Source organism: Lutra lutra, chromosome 1 (genome assembly GCF_902655055.1).
Source record: "Lutra lutra chromosome 1, mLutLut1.2, whole genome shotgun sequence".
Lineage (NCBI taxonomy): Eukaryota > Metazoa > Chordata > Mammalia > Carnivora > Mustelidae > Lutra > Lutra lutra.
The window spans coordinates 183,620,945-183,639,919 of record NC_062278.1 but is presented as its reverse complement, the minus strand read 5'-3'; the positions used below and the strand labels follow the sequence as shown (position 1 = coordinate 183,639,919).

At 43.0% G+C, this 18,975-nt stretch overlaps 1 protein-coding gene across 1 annotated transcript in view; it reads right to left on the bottom strand.

The window, feature by feature from the left end:
- Positions 1 to 4,260: 4,260 nt before the first annotated feature.
- The window catches only part of RYBP (RING1 and YY1 binding protein), an 80,891-nt gene continuing 66,176 nt past the window's right edge, over positions 4,261 to 18,975 (bottom strand). Inside the window, exons 3-5 of the mRNA XM_047746825.1 lie at positions 8,912 to 9,088; positions 8,715 to 8,813; positions 4,261 to 8,308 (exon numbers count right to left, since the gene is read on the bottom strand). Coding sequence (XP_047602781.1) covers positions 8,056 to 8,308; positions 8,715 to 8,813; positions 8,912 to 9,088 — 529 coding nt within the window. The 3' untranslated portion in view covers positions 4,261 to 8,055. The remainder of the gene's footprint in view (positions 8,309 to 8,714; positions 8,814 to 8,911; positions 9,089 to 18,975) is intronic.

Genomic DNA, 18,975 nt, shown 5'->3' with positions numbered 1-18,975 from the left:
CCATTTATCCCGCCCAGACGCTGCCAGTAACCATTCTAGACTCTGAGGGCGATGTCAGTGCTCACCTCATAGAATGTGACAGATGGGAATGTATTCCAGGGAGCAGGGCATTTTTTCCTCTAAGGGGCCAGATAACAAATATTGTAGGCTCTGTGGGCCACACGGTCTCCCCTGCAACAACTCCACTCTGCCTCGGTAGCAGGAAAGCAGCCACAGACAACACAAGAATGAATGGGCGTGGCTACGTCCCAATAAAACTTTATTTATAGACACTGAAATTTGAATTTCATATAATTTTCACATCCCAAATACTATTCTTTAAAAATTTTTTCAACCACTTAAAACATGTAAAATCCATCCTTAGCTCATGGGCTGTACAGAAAGAGGCAGTGGGCAAGGATTTGGCCCATGGGCTGTAATTCACCCACCCTGACTCTACTCCATAGTGTTTCTGCGAGGACTAAGGGAGCTAGTAAGGCACTAAAGTCAATACCAAGAAAATGTGCTGTTCTTGCTGCTTAAATAAGTTTCACTAAGGCAATGCCCCTCCACGTAGAGTGGAATGGATTTAGAGTCAGGATGAGATGAGGAATTGTCCCAGAGCTGGGAACATAAAAAAGGGTCCCAGGCAACTGTCGTTCCCAGGACCTACCGCACATGCCCGCCATTCCCAGGTCACTCAGTGCCATCGAGGCCTAAGTTCCCACTAGGGATTTATGGGTTTCCATAGAAGAGCCCAGCCAGTTGCGGGCGCTGATTGCTCCCAGATGAATGGAGGTGCTTGCAATTCTCCCTCTTATTAGCCTATTTGTTGGCTGCGTCCGTCGGCATTGTCAGGATGCTCTCTGCACGCAGGCGTCGCTGGAACATTACAGTATAATTTATTAGAGGGTCTTGCCTCTTGGGAGTGCCTCGCATTCACACATTTTCCACTCTGGCAGACTCTTCTAATTCCAGCCAATGAGATAACTCTTTCTGGAGACTTCTCCAAACGGGTACAAATTCCTTTAAATGTGAAGAGGCAATGAATACAATTTATATATCCACCTTGCTCCCGCACGCGGAGCTCTCCTGCTTCTGGGGCTGCTGTGACGGCTGAATTACTCAGGCTAGAAAACTGGTTCTCGTCTACAGTTCACGCTCCATGAGTGTATTTGTGGCTGATCTAGTGGTTTGTAGCTCAAACTTCTCTATGCCCGGAGCTTGTGACATTTACATGTGTGTGAAAAAGCCTTCCCCGTCAGTACGCATGTGCATGTAGACATAGGTACGCACGTATGTGGAGGCAGGGACGGTACATGTGTGCAGCCCACAGCCGGTGCTTACTGAGCTCCTCCCACGGAGTGATGCCAGGCACCCTGGGGGTCCCAAATTCTCCCGCTGACTGGAAACTTTTTTTTTATCACAACAGCGCGGTGAACATCATTTTAAAAAATCAAACTTTTAACGAGAAGCTGTATTCATTGTAACTCGGTTTGTAGATATGGAAACACCAAGCAGCTGTGAAAAATGCCACTGGCTCGATTTGCATGTGGCTTGCAACCAACTGCTCTGGGCCAGGGGGCAAAGATATATATATTTATATAAGTATGTATAGAATATAAAAAGAAAAAAAGGATACAAAACGGACCAAACCTTTCTCATTCATTCCCAGCGTTGACAGCAGTGAAGTGTCCGAGTGTTCTGAAAAGAAGGTTGCTCCCTACCAATATTAAAACCATGATAGAGACCACCACGGGGGCACTGGCCCACTGCCCCTGGGAGCAGAGAACAGGGCAGAGGAGGAGGGTTCGTTCCAGACATGAGGGAAATGAACCTAAGGAGACTCACTTGCCCAAGGTCACCAAGGTCAGGTAGAGGTGGGAGTCTTCTACAGTTCTGACTCCAAGGGTGCATCTTGCTGCTTCCAGGAATCACATCCGTTTGGTGGTTTGCCCTGTTACTTGAGAGTCCCTGGGGTTGGCAGAACCGGTGTGACAGCCTGGGCGGTCTAGCCTGGCCTACATGGTGACACCCATCACCGCCAGCAGGCCTATGGGTCTGGCATTTAGAGCCACAGTGCTTAGCCCTGGCCTTCTCCTCCGCTCCCATTCTGAACAGGAAAACAGCCTTTTGAAGAATTGGCGTTGGATACTTAGTTTTCTTCTTTCCTCACTCCTCCAAGCCACTCAGCCAGCTTTCCGTTTGGAATTCCAATGGCCGCAGGGAGTGCCCCACAATTGAAGAGTTGCTTAAAATCAGCCTTGCAGGGTTCTCCAACTGCTTTGGGTGGGATTGGTCCAGGGCAGGAATGGCAAATGAATTTTACCACACTGGAACATGGGCTCATGGAGCCTGCAGAGCCGTACTGAGGTTTCAGAGTCTGAATTCAGCTGAAAGAGAGAGAGTACTGTGACTGATGCGTGCTGTCTGGCACAGGCTGGAGACGGGGAGACCAGGAGCTGGGGCTGCCACTTGTATGCCAGGGCTAGGTCAAAAGCACCTGCAGGAGTGGGCCAGTTCCAGTCCGAGTGCACACACGCCTCCCCTTGAGCTGTGTTTTGGCACAGCTGTGTAATCGGCACCACAGAAGCACCTAGTCGCCAGATGCCCCCGAGCCAGCCCCCAGCCGCAGCTTTGTGCTGAACACCTGGAGAGAAGTCAGGATCACCAGGCAGAACATGACACCTGGGTTAGCCACTTTCACTCGAGGGTCTGTCCTGACCTGAACCCCTTCTTCGTCTTTCTAGACATGTCCCCATGACCTTTTCCAGAAAAACCAGAGCCTACCCTGCAGTTTTCAGCAGTCCGTTTCTCTTGCCTCTAGCAGAGCCGGGACTGCCAGGAAGAACTGAGCCTTCCTTAACACCCTGAGGGGCTGCCAGGTTAGACTCTGACTTCTTGGACAGGACCTCGATCAAGTTTTTAATTCCAATACAAGGACGGTTCTGAATCTCTCCTTGCTGTGACTTTAAGGGTTCAGAGTAACTCTTCAGAACTGCTGGGAGGTCAGGGACGAGACAGACCAAGGGCCTCTCGGATACCCCTCATCTCCTCTTCGCTGCCCCAGGCAGAGGCTGGCTGGGTGCCACGTCACAGGACTCTGAAGGCAGAGCAGAAGCCTGGGCACCTTCCCGCTTCAGAGGTCATCCTAGCCTTGACCAAGACCAATTCAGTCAGCGTCTCGCCACGCTGGTGTCAGTCTAGCCATGGTATTACTCGGGGGGGGGGGGGGGGGGTCTAGACATGTGTCAACCCTGGGGTTTAGCTGAGGGCAAGTGGAATGAGTCTTTGCCTCCCCTCCTGTCCTCATGACTAGAAAGGATCCACACTCTTTCCCTAAGAGACATCCTTGCACTTTCACTCAAAGGGCCAACCTCTTGCTGTATACCTCTATCTGGGGTGAGGGGCAGCTTCCATTGTCCCCAAAAGGGTGGAGCCAGTGCCCCAGCAGTGGGGACCCTCATACAGGACTCCTTAGGTACCAAAGAAAGCTGAGGGGTGAGAGGTACAGCCCATTGCCTGTCTGTACCCACACTGGCCCCTGGGAAACAGGAGACCTAATATCACCCCTGCCCTTCCACCCTTCCAGATCCTTTCTGAGACTCCTGAGGAGTCAGACTTGGGTTAGGACTGGGTACTGGAAAAGGAGGACAGGGAGAACATAGTTTGCTGTTTCCTCTTACCAGGACTGGCCCATTTCCCAATTCAGCGTCCTGCACCACTTTACACAGTCTTCCTTTCAGCACTAGTTCAGGTGCAAACTCGGACAAAGAAGAGTAAGCGGAGGCCGATCCTGAAGTGTTTTGAGGGGTTCCCATACTCTGAAAGGGTACAGCGGTTGCCGTGGCCTCTTGGCAGTCCCACTAGCTCTGTTTGTGTGGCTTTTAAGCCCGACGCTGCATTTCGCTGACATCTGAGGTACGTCACCGCGTACTTGGCCAGAAACGGGTTTTCTTCGGAGGGTTTTCAGTCATCCGCTTAACTGTCGTCAGCCATCATCTTTAAATCACCGCAACCGATCTCAAAGGATGAGCTTACACACATTAGCTGCTTTTCTTCCCCCATCTGGACATTCTTTCGCTCAATTATGCTTGCTGCTGCAGCTTAGAGACACGTCCCGAGACACCCAAATCCACTCGCGCTTCTGATAAACAACCAGAGTTGTCCTTAGCCTCCTGTTCCCCCTGGAACTATCCCACAAGCTAAAGATGCAAGTACAAAAAGGAACCATTTTCCTAAGGGCTAAAATCTATACACAAGAAAGTAAAGATTTCCGCGTAAATTTTACTATTTTATTTGTGAAAAAACTACAAGCAGAATTCATAAATAGACATTTCTATTTAAAGCAGGAAAATGATAAAGTGGCTTCTAATAACATAGTCGTGCACATGCCAGTAACAGGAATATATTAACATCTTTTATTTGCTAGACAAAGAGCAGTGTCCAATATAAATTTTCCCAAAACATTTAAGACCTGTGAATTTCTGACCAGTTCACAAAACCACCAACTGACACTTTAGCATGAAGAAAAAAACAAACCTAACAGACTGTCAGCTCTAAAGACGTTACAGAGCAGAAACTTCCGAAAGCGTTATACAAGCTGTCTTTCTGGGCAAATGAAAAATATAGCTCGTATAATACATTAACAAAAATTCACAAGATAAGATTATGTTTTGACATACTTAACAAGCATTCTCTATTTGTCTCCAACAAACAAAGCTAAGGAAATAATGTAACCATCTTTACACAGTAAATTAAGGTTACAAGTCATACACAAGAACAGAACTGCTTGCGCATTAAAAACTGTTCAGCTCCATTGTCATATTCTAAATGTTGGCTCTTAAACCATTTTCGGTTACATACAAGCAAAGGTTATTATATATTCAGCAATTAATAAATTTTCAATAATTTAAGATACGGTAGCTTAAAAAAGTAGACTGAGAATGGTCTTGATAAGGCAGGTGGAACATTTTAGTGGAACTAAACTCACAGAAGCTTCTGCCAATGTTTTTTTAAAGATCCAGATTGAAACTGAAAGGTTTTGATTAAAGTATCTTGTGGGTGTCCAGATGTCTTTACCGTTTTTAAAAAACTGCATGACTTGAGCAGAGCAAGTCAGGTAAGCTCTGTGTGTGCGCGCACGCGTGTGAAAGATCCTGTGGTATTAAAACAAATGGAAACTTGCAAGCATAACACTGTGCTTTTTTTGTTTTGTTTCGTTTTTATAACCTTACTGTGCCACTGAATACCAAGTATTTCTGGTCCTCTTTTAATATATATCTTTATAATCTACACTAGTGTTTTTACGAGCTGCCTACTAATTGTAGGGCAAATTGCAAATGCAAGAAAGTTACAGGAATTCCATTTCCAGAATTACATGCCTGAGGGATGTCATCAATTTCGGAAATTAGAAGTTTTAAGGTACCTACCGCCTCACTACCTCAACAGACGACGCGATGGCAGCTAGTGGCCCAGCTAGTGGCCCGGCACCATAACATCTGTTGAGAGAAGTCCCACTGTTAGCTGCAGGTCTATCCAAATGCCAATTTCGTCTCACCTGTTCTAACGCAATCCTCCCTTCCTTCACCCCGCCCCATTCTTTCATGTATTGATTTATCACGGAGGCAAAACTGAAAAACCAAGACATTGGCAATGAATTAATTAGCAGCCTATGAGTAGCTGGTTAATCAGCTTTTTCCACTAATCTAGGGGTCCAATCACTTTACATGAAACTAATTTTGAAAAAGTACACAGTGTTTCTGAACAAAGTGCATACCAACACTTATTGGTTCAAAAAGCAGTGCAACCCACATGAGTTTGGTGGCATTTAAATTTTTTTGTAAAAAGTTAATTAAAAAACGTAGCAATTCCTTACATCTCTGGAAAATAAATATGGCTGACTAATTTACCCTCCCTGAGACCCTTAATAAAAGGAATATTAAAACTTTAGAAGGAATGTCTTTGCAATATCCCACTAATATTAAAATGTGGATTTAAAATTCATAGTCAAATCACTATGTATTATATATTCTGATGCTTACAGAAAGCATCTGATTTCCTTTGGTTCATTAATAAATACTTTAAAAATGTATTTAAAAAGATAGCATAGCTTGCATCCCAGATACAAGCATTATTTTAAAAAGAGGGGAACAATTGTCCATGCATTTGAGAATAGGACCACAGCAACAAATGGCACTGCTTTATCGTCTATACCTTTGAGAACAGAATTTGAATTATGGTGCATTGGTGACTATAGAATAGTTTTAATGTAAATGTGAAAGGAACCTTTCCTGTTGGCTACTCAAATCAAGCTGTTAATTGTTTCTTTTTGTTTTACTCGTTGCCTCCACAGACAGGTACTTCTGTTCTTAAGCAAACCAGGTTTTCCACACCAAAACGTGGCGCTTCATCACAAATCGGCTGCCCTCCCGTGAGTCCTTCGGTACGATCAAGTAAAGGAAGGTAACACCAAGTTCCCATGCTTGAAATGACTCTGAAGCCTATGAACTGTATGGATATGAATGTTAAGAGTTAAACGGAAGAGAGACCCTAAATGCAAACAAAGCAAAACAAAACATATGAAAAATAAGGAAGGGGTGGAATCGTTATTAGTGGCCTTTGTTTGTTTGTTTTTGCAAGATAGAAAAAAAAAAAAAGAGTGAAAAGAAACCTTGAAAGAGTTCGCTCAAGCTATCTTTATGATGAGAGAGAAAAAGATCACAGGCTCACAGGAAGTATGAGCTCTCCCTGCAATTCTGGCTGCTAGTGCTTGCACCATTCACCACTTGAGTTCCTTCCCACAGCAGGGAATTGAGAAATGTCTCCAAACACCGAAAAGCTCCATGTCGGGACTGGATGTGCAGTTGATAACCTCTGTTCAGTAAAGCAAACAAGAGCAGATTTTAAGAAAGAGAAAGAATTCTTGTAACTAAATTGGTAGGGTAAGGAAAAGGAGGGGACACAACGCAAACCAATTTCAATTACAAAACCACGACTGCAATGTCACGTGCAAAGTGGAGATAGGGAGTTGCTTCTGGTATGGACCAAAAATACAGTTTAGACGGTTTTAATCCTAAAACTAAGAGACGATTTCTATTTACCTCAGTCATGAGTAGAGGTCTGGAAAATGGATGGAATTCGAGTTACAGAATACCATATTTTCATGAGTGCTTATGGTAGGAACAGCAATGTTAACATGTAACCGGAACTTACACGAATACTTGGCATTCTGGAGCTAGTTTAGTTACTTTCGAACGATCAAAGCCCTCCCAACTAAACCATTTGTGATTTGTCAGTTATTCCATTGCAAATGCAGGCTAACTGGAGCAGTCTTTAAATTTGAGATCACATTGTTTAAAAAATATATATTTTTCTATCGTCCAGTACTCTTTAGACAGATGAGAGAGTCAAGTTCCCACGTAGGTTGGAACATACTTCATGTAAGACTGATTTTAATTTAATTTCAGCACTTTCATAGAAGGGACTGTCCCAGATCTGTAACTGTTCAATGTTGTATTCACTTCACAGTGTATCAAGCACCAGCGTTGCCATGGATTGGTTTCAAATAACCCTTTATATATAATTTTATATTTATATATATATAGTTATATCAAAACTGATAGTACATAGTATAACTGGAAGAAAGAACTAAACTTAAAAGGATATGCTGAAAGGATGGAGTCTGTGAACACAATAAATAAAAGTTCCCTCCCCCTCCCAACCAACCCCCCAACAAAACAAAAACAAAAAACCAGTTGTAATGTACATGGAAAATTGTGCACAGCAGATTTTTTTTTTTTTTTATAAAAAGTAGATTCAGGAGCACATCCAATTATAAATGATTGTTAGGAAAATCATATAAAACAATGGAATACATAAAAGTGTCAAGAGTAATCGTCAGGGTGCGAAATTCCTTGGTGGCCAGATGCCCATGGCAAGCAGAAATTATCCCGGCAGCTTCACTAAGAGGCCGATGTCCACAGAAGATTCTCCAGGGGGTGCAAGCAGCATGGGCAGGTGGAGGATTTGAATTTCATACCCTGATTCATAGTTTTCACAATTCCATGTGCAATTTCAGAAAGATTCATCATTTACTGCTGACATGTCGCCCTTTGGCGTGGAGGAACGGGAGGAGCCCTTGTCTGTGCTCTCCGACCCCGAGCTGCTCTGGTTCTGCTGTTCTGACCCTGCACTGGAGGTCACTGTGGATGAGGACGTCGAGGAGGAGCGAGTCTTTTCCTTAAAGTCTGTGATAATGACGGTGACGTTGCCCACAGTCACTGCCAACTGCTGTGCGGTGCTCCTGTCCACGTTTTTCAGCCGGGGCCTGAAAGCAACACCCCAGGGAACAGCTAATTAAGTAAGCTATGGATTCAAAGCAACGTCATCAGTACACACGAGACTTCGTGACACTGTGGCAACGAATCTAAACTGCGACCATGCATACCAAAGCTTACTCCTTTGGCAATAGAAACCAATACTGAACAAAGCTTTGGACCAATGCAAATTATCATCAGTTTATCTTTTTCCTGTTGTGGCCATAGTGATACAGAAACGGCCGAAATATACACATACGTGTGTCTTCAAAGTTAACAGCCCATACCTAGCTCATGCTCCCCCCGCCACACCGTTCTCAGCCTGCAAACCCACAGGAACAAAACTGCCCATGGGTTCTTGACTAGGACCGAGTAAATCAGAGCATCGGTGCTGTATTTCGTTCTAGTTTCAAATACCTTGAGGTGTGATTCGTTTCACTGGTCTTTGTTGTAGCATTTGCAGACTGTATACTGTTTGCTTCGCTAGGAGGATCTTTCAGAATATCAGACTTTGGTCTAAGGTGGGGACACAACAAAAGGCATTTAAAACACAGCTTAGATTCACCTGCAAAATAATTTATAGTGTGCAGAGTTAGCTAAGAATGGGAACTTACTTTGTTTTCTTGTTGGTATTTTTCTTGGTGACACTAGGACTGATTTCCTTATCTTTCTCAGGTTTCTCTTTGTCTTGCTTTTCCACTTTCTCCTTCTTCTCCTTTTTCGGGGGTGGCGGGGTGGCATACTGTTGTGCCACTTGTTGTGCCACCAGCTGAGAATTGATCCGAGGTTTTCTAGAACATTCAAGAAAAGACACGTCACTCTTTGCTTTATAAATTATTTCTCTCTTTTTTTTAATTTTGGATTTATAATTTCTTTGGTATTTTATTACTGGTATCTGGCAACTCAAAACTAAACTACTTGTTACTTCTACACTATTATGTCTGTGCAGTACAGATTAAGCTCATGAAACGTTTCCTCCTTCAAATCCACCTCCCGTGTATATATATCTCCCTTTAATGACACATACACATGTGCTCACAAGTCTTTCAGCCCATAAAACAGGACAGTGTTTCTGAGAGTGCTGAGAACACTACTTCTTTTGAGCTGTCAAGATTATACTGACTGACAGCTTTCAAATACTCCTGCTGCAGAGGGTTAATCTCATTTTATTAAATGGACACTGGTAATCCCTTGAAAGGAGAATGAAATTAGAAGTGTGACATTCACTTCTCAATCTAATTATTCCAACTTGCTCGGCTCCCCTGCAGCTCTGTGATTGGCATGGACAACACATATAGAGCAATAAAAGGTAACTGTGGTTCATACTAGCTCCCAAGGGGGTGAAAGACTGAGAGTCACTATAAAAAACCTCAGACAAGTGATACATTCATTGTGCCATCAACCATTCTGTCCCCGCCAATCTCCAACTGACACTGGCTCTTAACACTATTGTTTACAAATTCTAAGTGCTGCCCGACACTGTGCACAATGCAAAAGCATTCAGACCCAAACGGGAAAGGGAGAAAGAAGAGCCTATGCATTATTTCTATACAATATTCATTTTCAAAGACATTCCCATCTAGACCGCCATTTATAATAGAATCAAGTCTCCAAAAACAAGGTAGGAAACAAATACCCGGATGGGCCACTAATGAGGTGACCGGCTGGCTGCTGAATGTAACCATCACCTTCAGACCCTAGAGCTCCCTCTCATCCCTCTCCAGGATGGAGAACTGGGCCAGGAAAAATAACCCGACACCCTAGGTCTGGCTCATCAGTGGGTAGGCCAGTGGATGGAACACCGTGGGGGGTGGGGCGGGGGAGGGAACAAACCAATAAATTTAGAAAAACAAAACTTAAGAGCTGCTAGATACATGACATGCTGAAACCCTAAGTTAACCGCTGCGTTCCCTGAGCTCCCGAGCGTGGGTGTGGTGTGGATGAGGAGGAAAGCAGGCAGAGGAGGAGACAAATGGCTCACTCGCATGAGTTCACCAAGGTGAGCCTGAGCATGGAAGGCACTGGGTTTGCTCTGAGCGTTTCAGTGCTCGTTCGGTGCTCGTGTGGCTTTGCCTGAAAACAGACCAACAAAGGTGCAAACAATCTCAGATCAAGTTTCCTACTGGCCTCCAGCAACACGGGCCTTGCTCATGGGGTGGCACACGTAAAACCCAGTCACAGGTACCCCTCAGCCTGGACCAAGAGATTCAAACACAGATGGGAGGTACCCTAAGGAAAGGGAGGAGTGTACTTACTCTAAGACCAAAGTCCCCAAACACTCACAGCCCCTATGTGAAAGGTCACCTTCTCTTTTCCCAGGTTCTGAGAAAGGCAGAAGCAGCCATTCTAACACAGGCTACTCTGCCAAAGTACAAGTTCGAATGTATTAATACTTACAAGGAAGCACCACTACCAAGCATTCCACAAGCACTCACTGGGACACAAACAGATCCCCTGTCTAAAGAGATTACGGAGCAATTTACGTTAAGTTAAAATAAAATGTCATACGCTAAAGGCCGCTCAGGTGTCAAAATGAGTAACCTGACCAAAATTAATACTGTTAAAAAAGCAGAAAAACTTTATGAAAAACTACACCTTAAGGGAGAATTTCAGTTAAGCCAGTATGTCCACTTTACTCCAGAGAACTCTTGACACACAAACACAGAGGGGGGCCCCTGGACACCTATCTAAGAGAACCTTCCACGGAGACAGAATCAAAGGTAACCACCATCCTAATCAACAGGCCCACCCAGTCTGAGTTAGAGGAGTTGTCTCACTCTAGAACACCCTACAAAGTTCTGTCATTTTCAGCGCTGTATTGAATTGTTAATCAACTGTATTCTCCTCAGTGGCAAGATCACATCTTCATCATTCTTGTCACCATGTCATTCAGCACAGTGGCAGGTACTCAATAAAATTATCTACTGGATGAATAAAGACTAAACAAACATAGCAGAGAAAGTCCAAGTAAAATGAGACTGGACAAGAGGGTTCAAGCTTTGGTGGTCGGGAGGACGTCAATGCTGACTTCCAGGAGAGCAGCCCACAGGGGATCAACAGCTGTGAAGACTTGACAGATTACAGGCTGCACAAGGCCTAGCACAGAGGTGGGAAACAGGAACCCTTCTCTGAGCATCGTGGTGCTGAGGTAGAGGATAGCTCTGGCCATTATCGAAAACAACAGGCCAGGTTTGAGATTTCTATAGGAAAAGGAAACTTAAATCATGTTGTACGCTGAAAGAGGGAAAAAGGCCGAAGGCAGGCCAAAGAGAGGGGGTTAACTCATGGGGCAAAGGAGAGAAAAGTACAATGAAGAAGAGTCCTGGGAAAGGAATGGGGACACTTTTCTTCTGAGACAGGAGAAGGATGCTACGTAAAAAGGGGATTATGAGGAGAAATTAGAGGAAGTCAGAGAGGAGAATCAGAAACCATGGACATTAAAAGTGGTGTATGGTTCAGTGAGAAACAGGCACTAAGAACAGAAAAGAGAGCTAGTTATGATCAGAGAGAGAAGGAAATTACTAATTTTAATTTTTTAATTTGAGTAATTGGAGTAAAGCTGACACACAGTGTTATACTACTTTCAGGTAATTCAACAATTCTATATGCTACACCCACCACAAGTGCAGCTTCCATCAAAAAGGAAGTTACTTGCATCTTGGGTGTGGGAGGGGACATGAGTGTGCGGGCAATAAAGACGCTCTCAACCAGCCAGACATCATGCTTGTCCAGGATGAAGTATTCCCAAACACGGCCGGCCTGCCAAGGCTCTGGGCATACCATGGCCAACAGGTGAGGTGCCCATGTGTTTCTGCCCCTGGTGATCATTCCCTAACACGTCCACAAATACACTATCAGAATTCTTCTTCAACACATGCAACCATGATTCAGTACCTACATGGAAAAAAATCCACATGTACAGAAAAATTCAGCCGTAATTCTTAATATGCAGCACACGTGCACAGCAATGGGACTATTCTTACTTGCTTCTAAGAAAATGAACAGTGGACTAGAATGGTGAAGTTTAGTGCTGTTCTCCAATAGCCTACCAGGCCACAACCTCATAAATGAAAAGGACCCGAGGCTATGTGGGATCTGATAATAAGCAAAAAAGCAAGGAAATACAGAGTGTCTGCTAAAAGCATCTGTGTTGTTTCAAAAATATTCCTGTTTTATGTCATATATGCCCTAAAATAACAACCTAGCTCCTCAGGCATTACTTGCACCCTCCCCACAAAAAACTCTCCACAACAGACAAGCATTTATTACTTAAATTACTATAGCAGCTTTTTCAACCCGCCCCCAAACAAGTCCCACAGAACTTCTGAAGGGTACTGGGGATGAGGTAGGAAATAAACCTAACCAATTTTTTTTAAAAGACTGTATTTTTAAGTAATCTCTACACCCAAGGTGGGGCTCAAACTCAGAGCCCCAAGATCAAGAGTCACATGCTCTTCTGAGCCAAGCAGCCACCTGACATCTAATTTTTAAAAGGTGCACAGTGTTTGGGAGCGAAGTGCATACCAATACTTCCTGGTTCAAAATGCAAAGCCAATTATTTTCGAAGGGGAAGGTAAAGAAAACTAGAAGGCTCACCAGTGTGAACCCCCAAAGTGCTGCCCTGTCAGGACAGTTTCCGCAGCTCCTGCCACCTGGCCCCTTCTTGTTCCCAGGCCTGTGTCGTGACTGCATGTGGAAGAAGGCGAATGTCCAATGCCCATGGGGAACAGCACACTCGGCTCCAGTGAAGCCGCGCCAGCCTCTCCAGACAAGACACCGAGGGCTGCCTGGAGTGGCTGAGGCAAGGTCCTTGCACGGCCGTCACAGGAGGGGCACAGCACCTCTACGGGAGGAATGGACTGTCCCCACTTCATAAAATAAGAAGACTGAGGAGCTGCAAGATAAATTTGTCTAAGGTTAAAAAGTAGCTCAGCTGCGATTTTTAACTCGGATCTATCTGGACTCTCTATGGACTCCCGTTACAAAGGTAACCTCAAATAACTCTCTCTGCTTTTCAAGAGTCCAGATGTGTATGTGCACGTGTGTCTGTCTGTCTGTGAGAGACTCGGGCCCAGGTACCAGGGATTTGAAAAGCCCAGGTTATCACCAGACAACTCGCCAAGAACGCCAGTAGCCACATTAGCCTCACCATCCTCATTCTGGAAAGGCCCCTATGGTTGTCCTTAAAGGAAGAGAAAAGGGCAGGGGGGTTGACAAGAATGCTTTCCACTGTCTATGGAACATTCCCAGGAAGGAGTGAACCCTTATCATAATATGGGACACCTGCAGATCAGTAAGAAATCATTCCCTTCCACAGATTTACATTGCCTAATGTGTCTTCTAAGTATCATACATCACACAGTGCATTTAATGGGCACAACTTTCAACATGTTGAAAGCGTCAATTCTTCAATATGCAGGTGCCAGTCTAAGTTCTTCAAAATTACCTGTTTTTCAACTAATAAACCTAAAATAAGCAATTAATAGCCTTCACAATACAGTGGGAAGCACTAGATCAAAGCGCACAGCTTAAGCTTTAGATGTCCACTAAGCCTTGAATTAAAGCCAGTCAAATAACAACAACCACCACAAACAAATGAAAAAACCTATCTGAGAAATGTTATAAATGGGGGGCCTAGTTTCCCTTCTTTAGAGAGTAAAGTTGACATTAAAGTTTTTTGTATCTTCTTTTAGACTTTTAATGGGAAAAATATCATCTTAAATTATCTTATAGGTTTATTATTGCTGTTTCAGTAAACATTTACGAAGAAAATTTGCTGTGACATTTCAATAATAGACATTAAGGAAACATGTCTATGTATTTGCATTTAAAACAGCTAATATTTTGGGATGCCTGGGTGGCTCAGTCTGTTAAGCGTCTGCCTTCGGCTCAGGTCATGATCCTGGGGTCCTGGGATGGAGTCCAGCACTAGGCTCCCTCTCAGTGGGGTGTCTGCTTCTCCTGCTGCCCTTCCCCCTGCTTGTGCCCTTGCTCCCTCTTTCTGACAAATAAAATCTTGGGGGGGGGGGAACAACACAAAAAAAACCCACACAGCTAATATTTCAGAAAAGAGTCCCTTCCATAAAAAGTGAAGCAAATCTTCATGTAGAGACCTTATTTTAGACTAGGAAAGAAAAATTTTAGAGTTTGAACATACCTGAATGAATGAATAGAAATGAAAGCACAAAACAATCTTTCTGAATTGTTTTTGTTATGTATACTCATGCCATTTTGGGGGAACACATAAACTTTTTAAAAAAATTTTAGTCAAACCTATTTTTAAGAGGTGTTTCTACCATATACCCATTTTCTTGTCTGCTTATGTACTCAGGGGAACATGAGATCTTACCACTCATTTCTCATGCATTTCTCTATCTCAGCTAGCAAACACACAACAAGACAAATCCATTTTCTTGTGGTTCAGGCAACAAAGAAAAAGAATCTCTAACAAATTTTATCTTTTCCTTGATTACGTTCAGCTTTTCCTAAATTATCACTAACAAATTGTATCTTTTCCCTGATTATGTTCAGCTTTTCCTAAATTATCATTTGTGCATTTTGCCAACTTAAGAGAATTCCATCTGGTGTCTCACTTTTCAATTAAAATACCCCCCCAAAGGCTCTGGAATCAATCAACTCATCCTTTTTTTTAAGGTACTTTACAAACTTAACAAAACATCTTCACTAAGCTTGTACTTTCCTCGAGTTCTCTGGATGTTTACAACTCCGCAAACCTTTTCTTGCCTTGGCAATGTGTTAGTTGAAGAACTAGCAACTTCAAGGATTTAACAGTTCTAAGAATGCCTTTCCACTATTAGCTCACTCCTATCAGGAGCCCATTTTTTTAAGCTGTATCACATAGTAACATAAAAGAACCTTCACACGACCCATTTTCCTGTCGCTATGTGCAAAAGGTCATCTTATACATATGTACTGGGCTAGGTAGGTCAGATTCTACCCCACTCAACAGTGACTGAACTTCTGTATTAATGATGCCCCCAAACAAAAAACATACCAGCTGGGAACACAACAATGTCTGTATTTACTTCCAAGGCAATGTACACACTGGGTCAACAACACTGTCCAAACTGCAATAATGGCCCCTGGCTTTGATGACTAGTACAGAAAAGAGGTCCTACAAGAACAACCTGTTTTCTGTTCATTTTACCCACCAGGTCCTGACCCGTTGTATTTTTTTTTTTTTTTTTTAATACCAAAGATAACCCAGAAGAGAAATGCTGTGAACAGTAACATAAGTTAGAATTCCAGCCCCAACATCAATGACCATGAGACCTCAAAAGGTGATAGAAAACTTTCAAAATCTAGAAATGTACAGAGCAGATTTAAAGGTAATAGGCCACTTTTAGGGCTCTTCCCCCTTCGTGTATACTTATTTTTTAGTAATTATCATCTCACTTTATCCTCAACAATTCTAAAGGTAAGTTAGATAGCCAGCAAGAGTCTCAGTTTTACAACAAAATGAAAGGGTTAACAACTATCCCAAAGAGAAGCAGAATCTCCAGACTATTGGGGTGGTACTCTTTCAGCTACCCATGTAAGCTGAGGCTTTTTTTTTAAAGAAAGGATTTTAATCTCTTAAAAATTTCTGTACTAAGAATCACCAACGTGATCAATTAGCCCAATGAAGAGTAACAGATAAGGAAATACAGCAGATAATCTGGTTTAAAAATAAATCCCCAGGGAGTTTCTAGTTAAGTGCTTTCTCCAACACTATTTCAAAGGACTGATTATCTTAACAGACCTATGTTCAGCTTTGGGAAAATGAAACCATACCCAACCCAATTCCTCCATGATGGAGGAAACACAAGACCTTGTCTCACCCGTTATTAGTCCCAACGACCAGGGTGCCCTTTCAGCTGGCTGGCTGGCTGGGGCAAATGTCAACGTTACTTGGACCTAGCTGGCTTTGCTGTGAAAGATCAGTCCTCGTGGCCTTCCCCAGAGCTGCTCCGGCCACAATGTCAGGCCACGCTGCACCAGGGTGAAAAGAAACCTGTATGATCTTGTGACTTTCACTGAAGCCAATCATCATTTTAACATGGATAACTTTAAAAGTCAAGCATCACTTAACTTTGCTAGGATCATACATGGTATGGCATTATTAATGCCTCTCTGCTTCCCAAACAATATCTCTTCTTGCTATTCTTTTCCTTCTAAATGTAAAGAAAATGTTCTTTCCTCTCCCATGTAAACAACACTTGTCTTCATGAAATTTCTCAAATCCTTTGGCTTATCTTTTAGAATTAGCCATTATGTGACCCAAGGGGTCTTAGTTATCATTCTAGATCACTCCTTCCCAAAGTACACATATTTAACTCAGGGTAACCACTCTACTTTGTACCAGAAAACTAAAGCTTTCTCTCAAATCTGCCTTCAGCTACCAAGTTTTTAAAAAACCCAAACCAGCACCATTTGTCTCACGTATCTTTCCTTCTGCCATCTTCCACACAGCTGACAGGGAGGGCACAGACTCTGGAGTTAGGACAGCCTTTGGACTGCATATAGGCCCCAGTACTGAGAGGTAGTAGTAGTAGTAGTTACTCAAAATGGGAATGGGTCCGTATCTCATTTAATACAGTTGAAGTCAAGATTAAAGGAGGTGGGGGTGCCTGGGTGGCTCAGTGGGTTAAGCCTCTGCCTTTGGCTCAGGTCATGATCTCAGGGTCCTGGGATCGAGCCCCACATCGGGCTCTCTGCTTGGTGGAGAGCCTGCTTCCCCCCTCTCTCTGTCTGCCTCTCTGCCTACTTGTGATCTCTGTCTGTCAAATAAATAAATAAAATCTTAAAAAAAAAAAAAAGATTAAACGAGGTGAAGTTCACTTAGCTTATCACAGCACCTGTACACAGAATGCATAGATACTCCACAAAATAATTCCCCTTAAAAGTAACAGACACATTCCAAAACACTACTTTTCCAGCTGCAGATGTGTCTACCACCCTTCCTCAAATACTGGGAAGCAAATGGCAAGATTTGGTAAACCTTGCCCCAGGAAATGGTTCTAGAGATATCAATCCTTCACATATGTTAGTATCCTAAAGTTAATTATGCTATCTAACGCTCTCCAGATACAACTTGGTTAGGAACAACTGGCTCTAACAGAACTAATATAACCATCATTAACAGAACTAATATAACCATCATTAACAAACAGCAATGTTCTATTCTAGATTCAAAATTGTCATTTTGAATATTCATATGTCTCTTAAGCCCTGAAACACACCTACTTTACAAATAACCACTAAGTATATGCACTATATAACCTTTCTAGAACTCAAACACATTCAACAGGTAAAAGGAGCTACAGGTAGTTTGGAGTCTTGAAAGGAAGACATCTTTTTTTTTAAAGATTTTATTTATTTGGGAGAGAGAGAGAGTGAGAGAGAGAGAAAGAGACAGTGGGAGAGAACACAAGTGGGGAGGAGAGAGAGAAGCAGACTCTCTGCTAAGCAGAGAGCCCAATGTGGGCTCAAACCAAGGACCCCAGGACCCCAGGATCATGACCTGAGCTGAAGGCAGACATTTAATCGACTGAGCTACCCAGGTGCCCCAAGACATCTAGTTTATAAAACAACCTAGCAGCAATTTGTATCTTAGCCTAATGGTTCTCAAACTGTGGTCCAGAGACTCCTGGGCGGGGGGGTCCTCCAGACCCTTTTAAGGAGGGTCTACCTACAAAAGTCAAAAACTATGTCCACAGTAATTTATTCTCCATAGTAATTATTTCCACAGTAATTCTAAAACACTACTTGCCTTTTCACTTTCCAAAGATTACATGACATAGTGATATCACTGCTCTGACATCTCATGAAATGTGTCCATACAGCTGACACTTAAAGCAACACAGGTTTGAACTATACAGGACTGCTTATACACAGATCTTTTCTGATATAGTACAGTATTGTAAATGTATTTTCTTTTCCTTATGATTTTTTAAAAGATTTTATTTATTTTTTTTGACACAGAGAGATTACAAGTAGGCAGAGCAGCAGGCAAAGAGAGAGGGGGAATCAGGGGGAGAGCAGAGAGCGGGGCTGGGTCCCAGGACCGGAGAACATGACCTGAGCCAAAGGCAGAGGTTTAACTCACTGAGCCACCCAGGCGGCCCCCCCTTGCGATTTTCTTAGTAAGATTTTCTCTAGCTTACTTTACTACAGGGATACAGTAATACATGTAATGTACAAGATACGTGTTAATCAACTGTTTATGTTATCAGAAAAGAAATGATAAGAGTAGGCAATCAGTAGTTAAATTCTGAGGGAGTCAAAAGTTATATGCAGATGTGACTGCAGGGGTTGGGCAGGGAGGTCGGTACCTATAACCCCCCTGTTGTTCAAGGGTCGACTTTATATAGTCTTGTGTTTTAAACATTTCTCAGTTTTCACTTCTGATACGGAAAATATTTATAGATAGATACAACCAATATGACTGAAAGCTCCTTGGGATCTATAATAATTTTATCAACAGAACTCCTGACCAAAAAGCTTGAGAACTGCTATCCTAGAACTGTGCCAAATTTTCTTACTATTCAAGTCTGCTTTATTACAGGCAAAGAAAGCAGACACTTCAGAAAGCAACTTCTAAAAACTGACGCTGAAATTATTCCTCAGCAAAACTTCAAAAAAGAAACATGAAAAGCAACATTACCTCCAAATGCAG